This window comes from Emydura macquarii, unplaced genomic scaffold (genome assembly GCF_026122565.2).
Source record: "Emydura macquarii macquarii isolate MOO-44397 ecotype Brisbane River unplaced genomic scaffold, CSIRO-AGI_Emac_v2 contig_431, whole genome shotgun sequence".
In the NCBI taxonomy this organism is placed as follows: domain Eukaryota; kingdom Metazoa; phylum Chordata; order Testudines; family Chelidae; genus Emydura; species Emydura macquarii.
Genome location: NW_027130568.1, coordinates 16,221,613 through 16,239,900, shown reverse-complemented (window position 1 = coordinate 16,239,900; position 18,288 = coordinate 16,221,613). Strand labels below are relative to the sequence as shown.

The window sequence follows — 18,288 nt, the reverse complement described above, 5'->3', positions numbered from 1 at the left end:
GACTAGATAGATCACTGGTCTTCTCCAGCAACTCCTAAATTCATATATCTGGGCAGATTTTTTTTTAAATTGGACCCAAAGAACATTTGTGCGTCACCTGATTCGGCCATTCTCTTACCATTACTATTCAGTGTCTTCATTATAACTTCCATTTGTGCAAATTCATAGTTGTAATCTGGTTCTGAGGAAGCTTCACTAGCTGCATCCAGATCATGTTCTGCTAACATGGTTTCTTTTTCAAAGTCTTTCAACCAATCTCGTCGCTTCCTCTTTGGCAGATTGATTCTATTTAAAAAATTAAAAGTGACTTAAGTTTTAAAAAACAGCAAGAGTGAAAACAGGCAAGCAAATAAGGTGCATGAGTGGAAGGAAATCAAGGAATTCAAAATTACCTAAAAAAGTGGTTGTTTCCCCATAGGATTCTATCTCCATGCCACAGCTGAGTGGCAGAACATACCAGTGTGCCATTTACACAGGATCTAAAAGAACAATGGTGAAGTCACAGAAATGATAAATACCTACAAGATCATCTAATCTATTTTCCCCACCTATGCAAGATCATATGTAATACATGATACACAGACTGACGAAGTTCTTATTAAAGTGTAAATGTGAAAGGTTTCTAATAAAAGGCTGATTCCCACTGCCGTTGAAAAACTGCTGCTTTTGCAGCTCTTCACTATAAGCAGTAGGGGGAGCGGGGTTCCATTTTAGCTTCCTAGCTTGTGATTAAAAAAAGCCACATGCACATTCCAGAAACTGGGTCACAGATTGTTCGTTGTAAACAGTCTGTGAACCTAGTTACATGCAAACTACTAGAAAAACCTTATGCATGGTTATTTTGCAATTTCTAAGGAAACCTCCAAGAAACAGGTTAGTCTAACAGATGGTAAATATTACTAATACATACTATAGTTATTATATAATTTATTTATGCATATAATTATCCCTTACATCACTGAATTTCATTCTTTTGATAAACTGGGCTTCTATTAGTCTCAAAAATAGAAACTTTTGACATTTTAGAAAACAGCATTTGCATCTATGATTCTCTGTATTTAACCTTAATTCATAAAAGAAGTGAGATGGAATTCTTTGGTTCTTGCTTCTGTGGCTCAAAGCAAAAAAAGAAATTAAAAAGCATTTCCTTCCAAAATGTGATGTTCTAGATAAAATGCAGTATGTCCCTTCAGTTATAGTGTTCTGAATTCAGTTTTTGTATCACAAACATCGTAAGTGTCAGATATGAAATAACCCATTCTGTTTAAATTGTAACTCTGGTAACGAAGTTCATGCTGATATAAATATCCCAGAAACTACTTAAGCATTTCAGATCAGTCACAAACAAAACAAAACATTATTATATGTTTTTTCCACTGACATGCTCCTCTGTTCTTGCCAGTCAAAATGACCAACTCACCGTACTGTAACTCTATCACCGTAAGGCTGAATATCATCTATTTAGAATTTTGTAATTTTCATTATTAGTCTGCAGTATTGCGAGATAAACACTAAGGTTATGTCTACACTGACAGCAGCAAATTCGCCGCTGTCAGATCAATTTCTCTGGTTTGATTGAGTGGCAGTGAAGACATGCTTAATTGATCTGGAAGTCAATCTAATAAAGCCACCTCCCCAAGAAGTGTAGCACTGCATCGACAGCATGCATTTCCTATTGGCGCAGCACAGTGGAGACGGCACGCTAAATGGAAGCTACGAAGTTGAGGAGAATTACACAAGCTACTCTGCGAAGCTTGCGTAACTCCCATCGACTGCCATCAAATTTCGCTAGCAGTGTAGACCAGGATCAAGAAGTGAAGAGAGGGTTTGGAAAAAAAGCTTATCCCTCGATCTTTTGTTTACCATATAATACTTATATCTGTGAAATTAAACAGTAAGATTACAGGCAGTATATTTGTGTGAAATTATTACATGTGCCTTAAGTCATGTTACAAGGTTGAGTGACTTTAAACTCTAGCAAAGAAGAAACAATCTCTAAAAATGGAATGTTTCTATAACTCTGAAAGAAAACCAAGATGGAAAAGAGCTTGGATTCCTACATTTACTGGGCATTACTATAACTGGGGCCTTCAGATGAAGTTTACCTATTCTCACGAAACCTGAGGGACTGAATTCACAGGAGTAGAATCCAGCCAGCCAGCCGGCTGACAGGCTGCTATTCGATCCCAGAGGTTAGAATAGCAGCAGCTGCACTTCTCTGTCATCCTGCCTATTCCACAGAATCTATGTAAACAATGGTCCCATCCTTATTCCCAAGATCCCTTTGACGATGGCTTCTTCAGAACCAGCATGGAGACCTCTTTGGCATGGAGATCCCTGGTGTCTTAAACTTCTGTTGACATCAACTGAATTGAAACTGGCTGTTGACTAAAGCACACATCTGTGACACAGTAGAATAAAAATGCACACATCTTTCAGTGATGAGAAGTAAACATTGCAAAGAGAAGGGTGTGCTGAACTTCCTTACCTTGCATTTTCTTTTGGTGTGAGAGAAACTTCACCATCTGATGCAATGTCAATCTCACAGTGCTGTGATTGGATCCCAATACCAAAGAGCTGTATGTCCTGAGAGGTATCTTCACCAACCCTGGTATGATCCTGATTCATATTAATAAAACATCAACGAAAATCAAGCAAACTGCTTCTCTTTATATAACATATCAGATGTTACTTACAACAAAAATATTAGCACAACAAGAATGAAAAATGTATAACCGACACTCTGAAATCCAATGCTGGGGACTTCTGCACAGCAAAAAATGATGCTGGTCTGACAGAGGTAAAACTGAAAAAGGCAACTGACCAATTCTTCTATGCAGCATTTCATCTTAGTAGTTTTATTATATAAAACATAAAACAACACAGAAACAAATTAATTCTGATTTTAAATGGTCACAAGACTTTGCTGTGCCTATGCATTACTGCACATAGTAAGGAAAAGCAGCTGTGTCCTGCAGTCCATAAGAGAGGACAACATGGACTGCAAAACTTGTGCTCTAGAGGACTGAAGTAAGCACACTGTCTTAATCAACTCAGTTCCTTAGCTTTTGTCTCTTGAAATCTGAACCAGATGAAAAGGTTACTTACCTTATGCAGTAACTGGAGTGTGAGTTGTCCCCCCCTATGGGTGCACCATTTCAGGTGCATTTGCACCCCATGCGCCTTTGATCTCAGATTTTTGGTAGTAACAGCCGTTTGGCCCATGCATGCGCTCTATGTATCCTCGTGCCCCATATACTGAGGATACATAGGCTGTGCGGGCGCACTGCTCTGAGTTCCTTCTCCATCATAAAGTCCCACAGAGGAAACTCTGAAGCAGAACGGAAGGAGGGCAAGTAGTAGTAGTATACCAACATTTCAAAGAACACCATTTACTGCTCAAAGTAACCTTTATTACTACTTTTAGTACTGTCTCAATGGGTTCTCCACTTCAGATGACTTCTGAAAAGTACCATCATAAAGAGGAGGAAGCTTTGGAACCAAGTCCTATACTGAAGAAAAGATTGCATTTCCAAGGACAGCATTTGATCGGGGGAAGCAGACAGAATGGTGTGGTTTTAGCTCCATGATGTTGGGTTGTTCCATACCCTCAACCAATATGCCATAACTGTCATTTTGATGCTGAAGATAGTTAAGTTGTAGACATAGATGAAATAGGTAGCTTCTTTCTTTGGAACTTCAGAATCTTTCTGAGGGGCTCAGTGGGTCTCTGAAATGCTGAGCATTGAATAAGACAGGATCTCTATTGTTTGAGATCTGCTAAACTTTTGTTTGCTTGCAGATGTATAAATTCCAAGGAATCTCAAGGTGACCCTGGAATCCTTTAGGTTGTGCAAGGACTCATTAGTGGATTCTGCAAAGAGTTTTAATTGGCCATAAGGGAGTTCCTGGACTGTATTTTGGACCTCTCTCTGGAACCCAGACAGTTAGAGACAGGATGGTCAAAACATGAACACACCTATAAAACTAGAACAAATTGCAGTGTCAACTGTGTCCTCGCCTGCAACAAGGTTATAGTTAGCAGCTGACCTGCATTAATAATGGATTGGAATTGTTAGCGAAGTTATGCCAGAAGATGCTCAATAAAGGTGGTAGTTAAAATAATTTCTATGGTTATATTTCACCATAAGAGCTTGGTAATTTGCAATCCTGAATTGAAGCATAGCAGATGAGCAGGTCCTATGGCCAAAAAGGTCAAAATATTTTTGATCTTTATCATAAGGCATGGATTCAGTGTGGTGCAGTCTACCTGCTTCTACAACAAGAGAGTTAAGTGCAGGATGGCACAATAAAAATCAGAGTCCTTGACCGGGACGTTATTTATTTTTAATCGACACATTTGCATGTCAGTGGTATCGTTGCGGAGTCTGCCAAATGGTCTTGGCAGGGTCCGGCAGGGCCTTATTGACGACTACGTGTCCACTGTAAAATATCCAGGACTTATGCTGTGATTCTTTGACCTCCTCAACTGGGATCTCTACAGAATTGTCTGAAATCATCTGCCATAGAAGGCATAACTGCCTCTTCTGGAGAAGATGAGGAAATATTCATTTGTGGAATAGCCTCAATCCATGCTCTGGCCCCCCGCTCTTCAAAGGATTCCTCTGGTTGATGAAGTGGAATAGGAGAATGTTTCCTTCTGTGGTCCCCAAAAGAAAGACTAGAGACTTGTGAAAACTACTTATCTATATGCAGCTGAAGCATCCCACTATGGTCACTGAAGCAGTCTGTAAGGTATGGGAGGTGGCATCCAATGCTGCTCAAACCAGTGTGAAGAGGCACAGGTCCATCCTGGATGTAGTTCTTCCCTTTCCCCAAAAGTGTCAGGTCCAAAGTCCCTTGCTTGGTTTAAGTATGGGAATCCTGCACTGAGACCTGCGAGTCAGAAGAGAACGCCTCCTCATCTAAAGGAGGAGTCTCAGAAGGTGCTGGAGAACGAGCTAGACTGGGGAAAGTACTGACTTTGTCAAACTCTGTGCCAACAGACATTCCAGTGCCCATTAGCAGGGGAGACTCTGGCTCATCTGAGACAAATAGGTCTCAAGTATCTAAATTCATGTGATACTGGCTGGGTTTGAGTTGGCATAGGGCAACATTCCACAGTCAGCACCGAGGGCAGACAGTTCAGGTGAGTCTCATCCAATGGAGATTGAGGGTACTGAAGAAGATGGTTAATTGAGAGGAATCAAAATAGCATGAGAAGTGTGTCCTCTGCACCACAGGCATCTGGGTGAGCAGTTTAGGTATGGAAGGGGTTTTAGGTACCACTCTTATAGCAGTGGAGTGCTTAGACTTCTTCACTAAAGGGTCTTGGTTTTGTGGTATGGAGGATGACCTTGGTACTGTGGCATGTTTGGAGACTTTAGTCTTAGAGGAGCTTGAAGCCCTTGGAATAGGGTTGGTACCAAGACCGCCTGGAGCCTCAGTGATACACATATTGGGACGTGAGGTCTCCAATGCGGTCTAATGTTGAGGAGACTGAGGCTCTCTCAAAGTGTATTCTTTATGAGGAGAATGAGTCCCATATCTCCCGAGCAGGTCTAGGCAAATGTGCAGAAATTGATGGGGCTATGCTGTCAGAGGCAGATGTCCAGGGGATGGTCTTCTAGCCTGGATCTGAGGCCAGACAGAGAATCTTCCATCAGTAAGAGCTTAAGTTTTATCTCCCAATTCTTTCTTGCTCTGCTTTTAAATGCTGAGTACATACTATTTTTTTTTTAGGGATATGCATTTTCCCCAAGCAACAGATAGAACAGTTACTTACCTTAGTAGCTATCATTCTTCGAGATGTGTTGCTCATGTCCATTCCCAATTAGGCATGTGTGCACCACATGCACCGGTGCCGGAAATTTTTCCCATAGTACTATCCATAGGGCCGGCTCTAATGCCCTCTGCAGTGACGTGCATATGCACCAATATATAGGGTGCTGCCGGCCCCATTCCCTCTCAGTTCCTTCTTGCTGAAACTCCTACTGCAGGGAAGGAGGGTGGGTTGTGGAATGGAAATAAGCAACATATCTCAAAGAACAACAGTTATGAAGGTAACTGTTCTTTCTTCTTTGAGTGCTTGCTCATGTCCATTCCCAATTAGGTGACCTTACCAGCAATATCTCTGGAGGTGGGCAGGAGTTCACAGACGTGCTGATTGCAACACTGCTCTGCCAAAGCCAATATCATCCTGGGCCTGCTGCATAATGGTGTAGTGGGACGTGAAGGTATGCACTGAAGACCAGGTCGCGGCTCTACAGATGTCCTCTATTGGGACCTGAGCCAGGAAGACTGTTGACGATGCCTGCGCTCTTATAGAGTGGGCTGTCAAAGAAACCAGAAGCGTGACACCCACCTTCCAGGACAGATGCAGATGAAAGCAGGATGCCAGAGGCTCAAAGGGTGGGCCAATGAGCCTGGAGAGGACCAGGTTCAGGTCTCGTTGGGGGATTGGGTCCCCACACTGGCAGAAAGAGCCTCACCAGGCCTCGGAGGAATCTGGCTGTCATCTTGTGTGAGAAGACTGTTCTTCCTTGCATAGGGGGATGAAAAGCTGACCTGGCCATTAGATGCATCTTAATTGACAACAAGGCCAAACCTTCTTGGTTTAGATGGAGCAAGTAGTCCAAGATAGCTTGGATAGATGATTTAGACAGGGAGATACTACGATGAGCTTTCCAGCACGTGAAGTGTTTTCATTTAGTCAGGTATGATGCTCTGGTGGAAGGTTTCCTGCTTCCCAACAGGACCTGATGGACCTGCGCAGAGCAGGACTGCTCTTCCAGGTTCAGTCACAGAGCATGCAGGGAGGCCAGGTTTGGATGAAGCAGTCGGCCATAATCGCAGTGCCCAAGGGCGGGATATGGACAGATCAAGCAGCATACTGAACCAGTGCTGGCGTGGCCATTCTGGGGTCACCAGGATAACCCGTGCCTCATGTCTCTTGATTTTTATGCGGACTTTGTGGACCAGTGGTATTGGCAGGAAGGCATATATAAGGTCGCCCGACCATGACAGAAGAAAGGCATTGGATAGTGAGCTGACATCAAGCCCCTGCAGGGAACAGAACTGATTGCACTTCCTGTTCCACCTGGTGGTGAAGAGGTCCAGTCAGGGAGTGCCCCACCTCTGGAAGATGAACCTAGCCACTTCCGGGTGCAAAGACAAGTTGTGGTAAGAGCAAAAGGATCAGCTGAGGTGGTCCACTAATGTATTCCTGACACCTGGGAGATGCACAGTCCAGTATGTTGTGAGTCACACAGGAGTTCCACAGATGTAAGGCCTCTTGAACAAAGGGTCAGGAATCTGGGCTCTCCCCTTGCCTCTTGATATAGTACAACCAGGCCATGTTGTCTGTGAGTACTTGAACCACCTGGCTGGAGAGTTGAGGCAGGAACACTTCACAGGCCAGTCAAATTGCCCTGAGCTCCCTGACACTGATATGCAACACTAGCTTGTCTCTGGCTCAGAGGCCCTACGTCCTGAGGGTACCAAGATGAGCTACCCTTCCTAGCTCTGAGGCATCTGAAACCAGTGACAACATCGGCCGTGGGGCCATGAAAGGGACACCTCTCAGCATATGACATGGTTTTGTCCACCACGATAGGGAGGTAGTATCAGTGAAGAGACTGAGAATCACGTCCAGATGGTGTCTGGATGGGGAATATACCGTCGCCAGCCATATTTGCAGAGGTCTGAGGTGCAGCCTGGCATACTGGACTACGTAAGTGCAGGCTGCCATGTGACCCAGTAGCCTAAGGCATACCCTTGCTGTGGTGAAAGGGTGGGCTGACACTTGGGCTATGAGCACTGACATGGCCAGGAACCTGGCTTCCAGCAAGAGCATTCTGGCTTGTGTAGAGTGACTGCACCAATAAACTCTATCCTCTGGACTGGCATGAGTATTGACTTTTGCTTGTTTATTAATAGGCCCAGCGCTTGGCAGGTGGCCTGGACGATCCTGATGCTGCGCTGGACTTGCATCCTTAAGCAACCTTTGATGAGCCAGTTATCCAGCTAAGGGAAGACCTGTATGCTCTGCCACCTGAAGGTAGGCTGCAACCACCACCATGCATTTGGTGAATCCACGTGTTGAAGTTGATAGACCAAAGGGGGAGCACTGCAAACTGATAGTGCTGCTTGCCGACCACAAAGTGTAGGAACCTCCTGTGGCCTGGAAAGATGGAGATATGGAAATAAGTGTCCTTTAAATTGAGGCAGCATACCAGTCACCTTGATCCAGAAAGGGAATGATGGAGGCTTGGGACACCATATGGAATTTCAACTTTTTGAGATATCTGTTGAGGCCTCACAGGTCTACGATGGGCATCCAATCTCCTTTTGTCTTTGGAATTAGAAAGTAGCAGGAGCATGTAGTAGGAGTAGTAGGAGCATGCCGGTGGCCGCAACTATGGACCTCCCCCCCTGCAACCGGTACGGCAGGGCAGATGCCCCAGCCACATGCCGTCGAGAGCGCTCCGGCACCAGCATCTCCTCACAGGGAGCCTCCCCCTACCCCGGGGGGTGGGGGAGCGCCCCTGCAGGGGCAGTCGATGCCAGAGGCGTTTGCAGTGGCATGAGCCCTCATGGCCTTGCCTACGCCTCCATTCCTCCCTCGGCTGAGGGATTCAGGGACCGCGTCTCGGGGTAAACCCGCGCTGAGCTACCCCGGTGGGCAGAGGAGACGGGATTCGGTGTCTCCCCCCAGACGATCGGGGAGGGGGAAAACAAGAACCCCCCCCTCCCAGCTCCGACCATGAGTCGTCGAGCTCCTCCACACCGCAGCACCGGGGGCGGTACGGAGGTTCCCGGGGGAGCCACTCCAGCTCCGCATCGAAACGGAGGTCCTCGGAGCCCCGGCACTGGTCAGCAGCCGTATTGCGGGAGAAGGGCCAGCCGAAAGAGCCATGGCACCGCTTTCGCTCATCTTCCGGCTCCCGGCACCAACCATCTTTGGTGCCAAGGGACACGGTGCCGACAAGAGATCGATGCTCTCGATCTTCGGAGCACAGTCCGGTGCGGATCCCGGTGACCCAGATACAAGCCCGGCACTGGTCTAGATCCCCGGCTTATAGCCCGATAGCAGCACAGGGAGATAGATGCCACTCCCGGTCAGTCAGTAGGCGGCGTGACAAACCAAGCCGCCAGGCTAGATCGCAATCCCGGACTCTGAGCCCAACATGCGCTTCGGCACCAGATGCTCCCGCACCGTGTCATCATCTTTCGCCGGTACCGAGGGGACGGGACCAGTACCGCCACACACGATCCCGGACGCGTAGTCCGGTACAACCTTCGGCACCGGCGGCAGCACCTGCCCACCATCGGCGTCCTCAGTCCCCGGCACCCAGGGACAGTCCTCGGTACCGGTATAGATCGCGGTCACTATCATGCTCCCCGGCGCGACGTACGGTGCCGAGGGATGACCCGGCACCGCATCGGCGTCCTCAATCCCCGGTACCCAGGGAGGGGCATCACCACCGACGCTCCTTGAGGTCTCTAACAGACAGCCCGGTATGATATCATCGGCACCGACAGACCTCACGAACTCGCTCATGCAGCCCGGTACGGGCCCCGACACCAGAGCTCTCGGCACCGGGGGTCCCTCCGGTACCGCGCAATAGCCCTGAGAGAGAACGCAGCTTACGCAGTCCCAAGGTTCACACGGGCAAATATCGCCGCAAAACTGAGGCACGTCGGAGGCAGGTGCGTGTACGCCCCATGTGCCTTTGATCGGAGATTTTTGGTCGTGGCGCTCTACACTTTGTGTCCTGTACAGAGGCTATAGAGGGCTGGGTGGGTGAACCTCCTTCAGTTTATTCCCAGCTGCCTGAGTCTGAGAGAGCATTTAATGTGCCCACTTATATTGGTCAAAGCTTGTTCCTGCCTCTAGGTATCTTATTTCTTTTCTTTAACTTTTTCTTATACCTAGTTCATTTTGTAGAGGGGTTTGTTTATAATCCCTTCTCTTTGAGAGGGATTTTACCTTCAAGGTCACAGTTGTCCTGGGGTAAGCCATGATCTCTAGGCTTCAAAATTTGCCTCGTTTGCCAGGTAGCTCTCCTGGTCAGTGATGGGCATTCTTGATGTTTCTTCTTCGAGTGCGTGCTCATGTCCATTCCCAATTAGGTGCATGTGCGCCACGTGCACTGGTGTCGGAAACTTTTCCCCTAGAGGTATCCATATGACTGGCTCTAGTGCCCTCTGCAGCGGTGTGCCTATGTGCCAGTATGTAAGGCGCTGCTGGCCCCGCTCTCTCTCAGTTCCTTCTTACTGCCTGTGATGGTGCTGGAACATTCTCTTGCTATTGCAAGTTCTTCTACTTAGTGGTTTTCATTGTTTTCTTAGTGCATATAGTTCAGTTTATTCATTGTTAAGTGTTAGTGTTAGAAATAGTATTAAGTTTAGAGGTTGGCCCAGAGATGGGGCATGTCCCGATCTCCGGGTTTTAAACGCTGTGCTTCATGTAAGAAGCCTGTGCCAGTCAACAACCCTCACCAGAGATGTCTAGTGCTTGGGAGAGGCTCATGTGGGAGACGTGCAGGATTTGCAAAGAAAGATCAGGACATTAGATTGAGGGCACTTTTAATGGAGTCGGCACTCAGACCATCATCAGAACCAAGCTGGTCGGACTCTGCGCCGAGCTTGTTAGCTTCTGTGTGAAGCATGCCCTCCCCATCCCCACCCATGCCATTGTCTTCCTGGCACCGATCGCCATCTCTGGAAGAAACTGAAGAAGGCACACACTGAGCGGAGCCACTTGCCAGCACAGAAGAAGGGCACATGGGATCAGGCAAGTTATGCGTCGGGCCGCATGTCTCCGCTGATCCTCGAGGTGCCCTCACTCATCCAGGTCTCAAGCCTAATACTGAACCCACTGCTGACTCTGTGGAGTGGCAAGAGCCCTTGGCACCTGGTGGTGCCCACTACATCGGAGGCTTTTCAGGTGATGAAAGACTTCTTGGCCATCCCAGGGCCACCAAACCTTGAGAAGGAAAACCCCCGCACTGGGACCAACCACCATCTTTCTCCACAGGGCCTTCCAGGGGAAGCCAGCAATGAGACCTCCACAGCATTCCCCGACACCGAAGCACCAGTGTTTGATTCACCATCAGTCTCCAGACCCGTGGCAGTGTGCTGCAAAGCTGCCACCACCAGTCCCCGGCCCCTCAGCAACAGTCTTTGGAGAGGCGGCACCGGTCCCCTGACTCCCAGTGCAGATCTCTGGCATCCCAGCCCCAGTCATCGAGCACATACAAGAAGCCCAAGGACAAGAGACAATCATGGGGTGCATGGCGCTCAGACTTCCGACACCCCTCCCTGGCACTAGAGCACTCATGTTTCCGCTACGGTACGGCAAGGCAAATGGCTTCAGCACTCCTGTGGTCCCAGAGGAGCAATTGAGACTCAGAGAGGGAGGGGGTGATCCTGCCCAAAAGGCAGCTTGCTGCTGTGGCTGCAGGCTACCCTGTGGTACTCCCGATGGGGATATGGCCACAAGGTCAATGGGCTGTGCCTTGGCAGTTTTGGAACCCGTGAGGATTCCCTCCAGTCACTAGTGCGCTCCCTATCCGGAGTGTGAGTGCCACATTCATCAGCGGCCGCTCGCCCAGCACCCTACCTGGATGTGGTCTTGAACCAGGAGGAGAGACCCTACAGTAGACCCAAAAGGGGCTATCCTGGCTATGGAGGACGACCCTATTCCTCTGCCTCTACCAGCATCATCCACCTCCTCACCTGAGGAAGCTGTAGCGGGGCCCTCCACTGCTGTCCCACTTGACAACTTCAGGGCTCACCAGGAGTTACTGAAGTCGGTAGCATCAAACCTGTGTCTTAAGGTGGAGGAGCTAAAAGAACCAGAGGATGACCTGTTTGGCATCCTGGCAGCATCAGCCCTATCCAGGGTGGCCCTCCCGGTTAATGAGAAAGTGGTAAAACTTGCAAAGACCCTGTGGCAGACCCCAGCCTCCTATGTCTAAATGGGCAGAAAAGAAATATTATGTTCCCACAAAAGAGTTTGAGTATCTCAATACCCACCCCTGGCTGTTGATAGTGACAGGAGCCAACAAAAGGGGTAGGTAGGGGCAGGTAAGTTCCACTGCAAAAAATAAGGATGTTAAGAAGCTTGACCTTTTTGGACAAAAGGTTTATTCCATGGCAGGTCAGCAATTGTGCATATCTAACCAGGAAGCCCTGTTGCATAGATGTGATTTCAACATCTGACAGTCGTTTGGAAGCTTCCACAGACTCGTGCACGGGGCGCGCACTCACCTATAGTGGAATGCATATGAGCAACCACTCGAAGAGAGAAGAAGAAGGTTAAGTTTCTGGAGCAATATGCCAGCACCTAACTTCACAGCTCACGTCAATGGGAGCTCCCTGGATAAAGCTAGGGCTGGAAGGCACCTTGTGAATAGTCTACTCCAGTGTTTCTCAATCTTTTGATACCAGGGACAGGCTTGTTGTCTTCCTCAACTGTGTCAGGGAGATCTCAGAGATCAGCATTGGCCCATGGACCAGTCGTTGAGAAACATTGGTCTAGTCCACTCCCCAGAACATTCTGTAAGTCTGTGCATTGCAGGTTTATCTACCTACTCCCCACAGGTATTATACCCATACTCGAACACTTCTAACACAGATAAGCCCTCTGCAACTTCCCTAGGGAGATACCATAATTCCAAGCCTCCTTACATGCCTCTCTAAAGGTAACATTAAAAGGGTGAAACATTTTAGTTTATATCTATGATTTCCTTGTTTTTAAACAGTACAATACAAAAGCCCCCTCTCATTAAACATTTATCTAAAACTAACTATTATGCAGCTAGTGACCTCTTTTGTAAAGCATTCTAAGATAGCTCTTATATAATACTTACACTGACAAAAAGCATTATTATAACTAACACTGCTCTGGCTCTCTCTCTGGAAGGTTGCTTTTGCTGTCAGAATATTTCCTACCTATCTTGATATATTAGAAAGTTTGCACTGAAATAAAGAGCATCTCCACTAACCTGAATGGACAGAAGTTAGTGGCATGAAATAAAAAGTTAGGAAAATATATTACTGTGATGTTTACCAGTTTTATTACTTTACAGTTAAAGTGTGTTTTTACTCATTAGAGTGACTACCAGAAATGACCCTTTCATATATTGGTTTTCTGTATTTTAAATGTTTGCCACGATATAATATTTTAATTGATATAAGGACATTAAGAGCTATGTGAATAGAAATTTTTCTGTAATCTGAAACTGAAAATGATGTTTAAAAAAACCAACCACCCAGATTTGCCCCCTATATTTATTCAGAATCATATCTGCTCACTTTAGTGAGCAAAAGTACATTTTTACTGGTTTTTTCTCCTGTTAGCTTACACAGCTAAAGGAAGTAAGCTAGATTCTATTTCTTCTTTAGCAACACCACAATTGTTCACTAAGGGACAGATTTTACCATCCTCACACATACTGGATAGTACATTATTCTATGAATACTCCATTAAAATCAATGGGACATCTTAAAAAGTACAGTACTTATACAGTGTGAGTGAGGGTAATGGAATCCAGCACCAAGTTTCAAACCAGTTACATTGTGCAAATCTACTGAAGACAATGAAATTGCACAGGTATAACTGGGGGCTTAATTTGGCCTGCAAAACCTTTATTACAGGTTACAATGAATAAGGAAAAGACCCCGGGTTGGCTCTCTGAGCAGAGATCGTGTGTCTGACAGGGAAAACAAAAAAACTCTAAAACCGTTTTACTTGTCAACTGAGGCTATCTGATAGAGTCATTGAACTGTTTCTTAGAACTAGACCTATGGCACAGAAATCAAACACTGTGGGGCTAAACAGATGGTAGTTCCCAGATTCGATTTCTGGAATCCAATTCTCACTTAATGCGTACGAAGGAGCTGCAAGAACTGTGCAGGAGTGCCTCACATCAACTTCCTGGCAACAGTGCTCATGAAATCCAAAGGGTAGTCACATCTAGTCTTCAGTTGGAAAAATTGGGGCTGCAATACACAGGAGTTTACATAACACTTGCACACACTAAGCCCGATTTTCCTGTCTCATCGGCATGAATCAGCAGTCATCCCACTGAAGTCAATGGAGCTAAAGTGCCAGAGAGAATGTAAGTCTATTCAGTTGAGGGGAGAATCAGGCCAAGTCTACTTTGCTGTAACCAGACCTATGAGTCTGTCACTCCAAATACCAAATGCTTTCAAAAATTAAAATTAAAACCAAGATTGGCCTTCAGTATGGTTTATTAAATATGTCAGTGTCCAGGTTGCATTCTCACCTTTAAATAATAAACCAAAAGTTCATTCAGCGCAGGATCTGCATTCAGATTAACCAGGTAACACTTGTCATCCCCAACCTTGATACCAGAGGACTCTAGAGAAATTCCCATGCTCTCTAGCTGCCTTTGCCTCTCCTATAAACATATAAAAAGATTGAATTCACATACTGTAGTTTGCTGAGACAATAAAATAAATAAAACAACAAGTATATGAAAGCAAGAAGTAAAGATGAATACTGACTTACATATGGGACCCTGCTACTAAAAGTATTATCACAAACTACAGCAAAATGATTAACTAAAATAGATAATGATCATACTCTATATTCTTTTACTAGATTTTACTGTTATGCATCATGATCTAGTCCTTTAATGTTCACTAACTTTGAAAAGCACTTAGTTACGCAAGTAGTGCTATCAGCTTCAGTGGGACTATTCACAAGAGTAACTATTATGCACTATCTGGGTTGCAGAATTAGACTCTCAATCATGTCAACTGCAAATTTGTTACATTGCAGGCAAAAACTAGAAAGATAAAAGTATTAGCAGCTATGATTTCAGGTTTAGGGGCATGCCATAAAGTAGCTTAGGCTCAAAGTTTTATTTTGTTTATAAAAGGCTACAAAGTACCTAATACTAATAGAAATATTTCCCCAATTTTGTAAGTAAATCAGCAAGTGTTTTTGTTTGGATCCAAAGATTATTTTGTAGTGGTTGAAAACCAAATATCATACATACTGCTTATGCGTGAGAACTTTAAAGTGTAACCAACTCATTCACTCTCCAAGCTAAAAATCTAGAGAATCTAAAAATTCTTTAAATTCTAATTAAATATAATATAAGAGCTTGTCTACAAAGGGACACTCAGGAAAATTATTCTGAATTAACTAAAGGTGTGATTTAGAATTGGATTAGTTACACTGCAGTAAACCCCTATGTGGAAACATTTAGAACTGAGTTGGCCTTAATTTGGATTATCTTAATTTAGAATTAAGGCCACTTTAATTCTGAATGTATCCACACAGGGGTTTACTGCCATTTAAATAATCCACTTTTAATTCACACCTTTACTTAATTCAAAATAATTTCTCTGAATGTCCCTTTGTAGACAAGCCCTTTTATTACATTTGATTAGAATTTAAAGACATTTTAGATTCTTTAGATTTTTAGCTTGGAGAGTGAATGAGTCAGTTACATTTTCCTCAGTGCCCTCGTGTAGACAAGCCCTTAGTGACACCAGTAAACTAATTTGTTTTTACATAATATTTTCCCTTTACTTCACAGAGTCACTTTATGTTTAAGAACTATTTAATAACAGTCCACATGGATGAATGCAATGGTGAAATCATGGCCCTTCTGAAGTCAGTCTGAGACTATGTCTACACTTGCCGTCAAATTTGGTGGCAGTCGACGGGAGATATGCAAGCTACATAGTGTAGCTTGCGTATCTGCCGTTGACTTCCTGATTCCTACTTACTGTACTTCAGTTTGCTGCGCCGATGGGAAACGCATTCCCGTTGACGCAGCGTTACTCCACCTGGCGGAGGTGAATTAATAGCATCAATTTCCAGATCAATTGAGCGGGTCTCCACTTCAACTCAATCGATCCGAATAAATCGATCTGATAGCAGTGAATTTGCCGCCATCAGTCTAGACATGAATGAAAAAACTCAGGCTATTTCATTGAAGCTATGATGTCACCCATTATATAAATGTTTCTACTTTGGTCTTATAAATCTGAAATGCTCCATACACATTGCCATTTGTTTTAAGTATATATAGTGGATTTTAGCTATTAAGGCAGTGATCCCATTAAATCTATTCTAATGAAACTGTCAGTAGCAAATTACATTGTACTCTGGATGTAAAACTGAATGAAATAATAAAGGAATTGAAAATACTGAGAAAGGATGAAAGACCAAGAGAGGGTCCCACAGAAGTAAGGGAGTAGGCAACAGCAATAACCATGGCCAGACTTTCAGCTATTGTAAATCAGCAAAGGTCCATTAAAGTCTATGGAATTATACTGATTTACACCAGCTAAGGATCTGGGTCTCAGTGTTTAAAGTATCTGGACTACCTGTGCAATTTCTTCTGTTTTCCTTAGCTTTTCCTCCCAAGTGACTGTAAGTTCTTTTATCAGTTTTTCAGATTCTTCCAATTTTTCCTTCAGCTCTGGTGCTTTCAAGGCCTTAATGTTGAGAAGAGGAAAATAATTACAATTTTAAAATATCATACATAAAAGTACTCTGCTCAAGCTGGTTTCAGCAAGCAGCTGGCCACAATAGCAACAACCATCAATACAGCCAAGACAGGATTTTTCCTTTATTTGTTCATATAATTTTACAGGGGAAACTGTGAATAGATTAGATGGATTCCCAGTTGAGGGGAAAGAAGTAGTTGACAATAATGGGTCAATTCTTCAGCTGATGCAAATCTAGGTAGCTCCATCACAGTCAACGGAGCTATGCAGATTTATCAAAGCTAAAAATCTAACCTAATATATTTATGCAAAAACTGAATGACTGTATACAAACAAAAATATCCAACAAGTTATTCCTTTACACTTGGATATTCTCAATCACGCTACTTTAATTTATTCTTTTTATAACTATTTGGATTAAATGCCTTCACTAGATTCAGGACACACATGGAGTTCCTGAATATAGCGATCCGGCAACAGAGAGCACATGGCATTGGCAACTGTCGGAAGACAGGATACTGGGCTAGATGGACCATTGGTCTGATCCAGTATTGCTGTTCTTAATATTTTGCCTAAAATCCTATTCTGTTTTTGTAAGTGTCCTAGCCAGTTATATAAAAATTGAGGATTGAAGATGAAAACTGGGACAGGCAGTGGGTATAAATTGTCAGATGTCATCTGGGACTAGGAGAGACTTCTTACCCAATGGTTGTCAAAAAGAAATTAAACAAGGTTGTGAGAACATCCATGTGATCAGTAAAAATTCAATAAGTATTTTTGTCTCTTATAATCCTTTGGTGTCAGTGAAAGAATAGGAGAACGGCAAGCATGAAAGCTTTACATGATTTATTCAGAAAGACAAGACAACAGGTAGTTTTGGGTAAATTAAGAGCACTTTTAGGTAGCTTCAAATACATTTTTGTGCAAAAATTTTCTTAAGAACAGTAGAGAGATATGAAGTAATGGAGGAGGTAATATATTTTATTGGACCAACTTCTGCTGGCAAGAAAGATAAGCTTTCGAGCTTACACAGCTCTCTTCTTTGGATCTGGAAAACGTACTGACAGGGTATGCCCACACTGCCATTACACACCCACGGCTGGCCCGAGCCAGCCAACTTGGGTTTGGGATAAGGGGCTGTTTAATTGCAGTAATCTGAGCTTTGGGACTCTCCCATCTTGAGGTTCCTAGAGCTCAGACTCCAGCCCGAGCTGGAACGTCTACACTGAAATTAAACAGCCACTTAGCCCAAATCAGCTGGCATGGGCCAGCTGTGAGTTTTTAATTGCAGTGTAGACATACCCAAAGTGCCACAGCTAAATACAAGATGGAACAGATTGTTTAGCATAAGTAATTAATATATTTCAAGGCACCAATCTCAAGAGGAAGTGGCCCATTAATACATCTCCAGTCATAGGGGAGAAAGGAGAAAAAAACAGAGTGGAGGATTTAAGTGGATTATAGATTGCTGTAATAAACCATAAATCCAGTCTCTCCAGTCAGTCAGTGATTTTTAGTGTCTTGCAAAGTTATGAATTTAAGCTCCCAGGCATCTTTTGAAGATGTTGGACAGGTTTCCTTTGAGGAAACCCTTATTTTAAGGGACCGTTCAAAGTAAGTAAATGTACTTATGCTAAATAATCTGTTCTACCTTGTATTTAGTTGTGACACTCAGTACATTTCCCAGACCTGAAGGAGAGATCTGTGCAAATTCAAAAGTTCCTCTCTCTTACCAACAGAAGTTGAGCCAATAAAAGCTATTACCTCACGCACCTTGCCTCTCTAATA

At 44.4% G+C, this 18,288-nt stretch overlaps 1 protein-coding gene across 5 annotated transcripts in view; it reads right to left on the bottom strand.

Moving 5' to 3' along the window:
- The window catches only part of KIF13A (kinesin family member 13A), a 193,908-nt gene that overhangs the window by 45,360 nt on the left and 130,260 nt on the right, over positions 1–18,288 (bottom strand). For all 5 annotated transcript variants that reach the window (XM_067537607.1, XM_067537604.1, XM_067537608.1 and 2 more), the window contains exons 12-16: positions 16,378–16,488; positions 14,298–14,432; positions 2,489–2,619; positions 393–479; positions 119–285 (exon numbers count right to left, since the gene is read on the bottom strand). In XM_067537607.1, the coding sequence (XP_067393708.1) occupies positions 119–285; positions 393–479; positions 2,489–2,619; positions 14,298–14,432; positions 16,378–16,488 (631 nt within the window). The remainder of the gene's footprint in view (positions 1–118; positions 286–392; positions 480–2,488; positions 2,620–14,297; positions 14,433–16,377; positions 16,489–18,288) is intronic.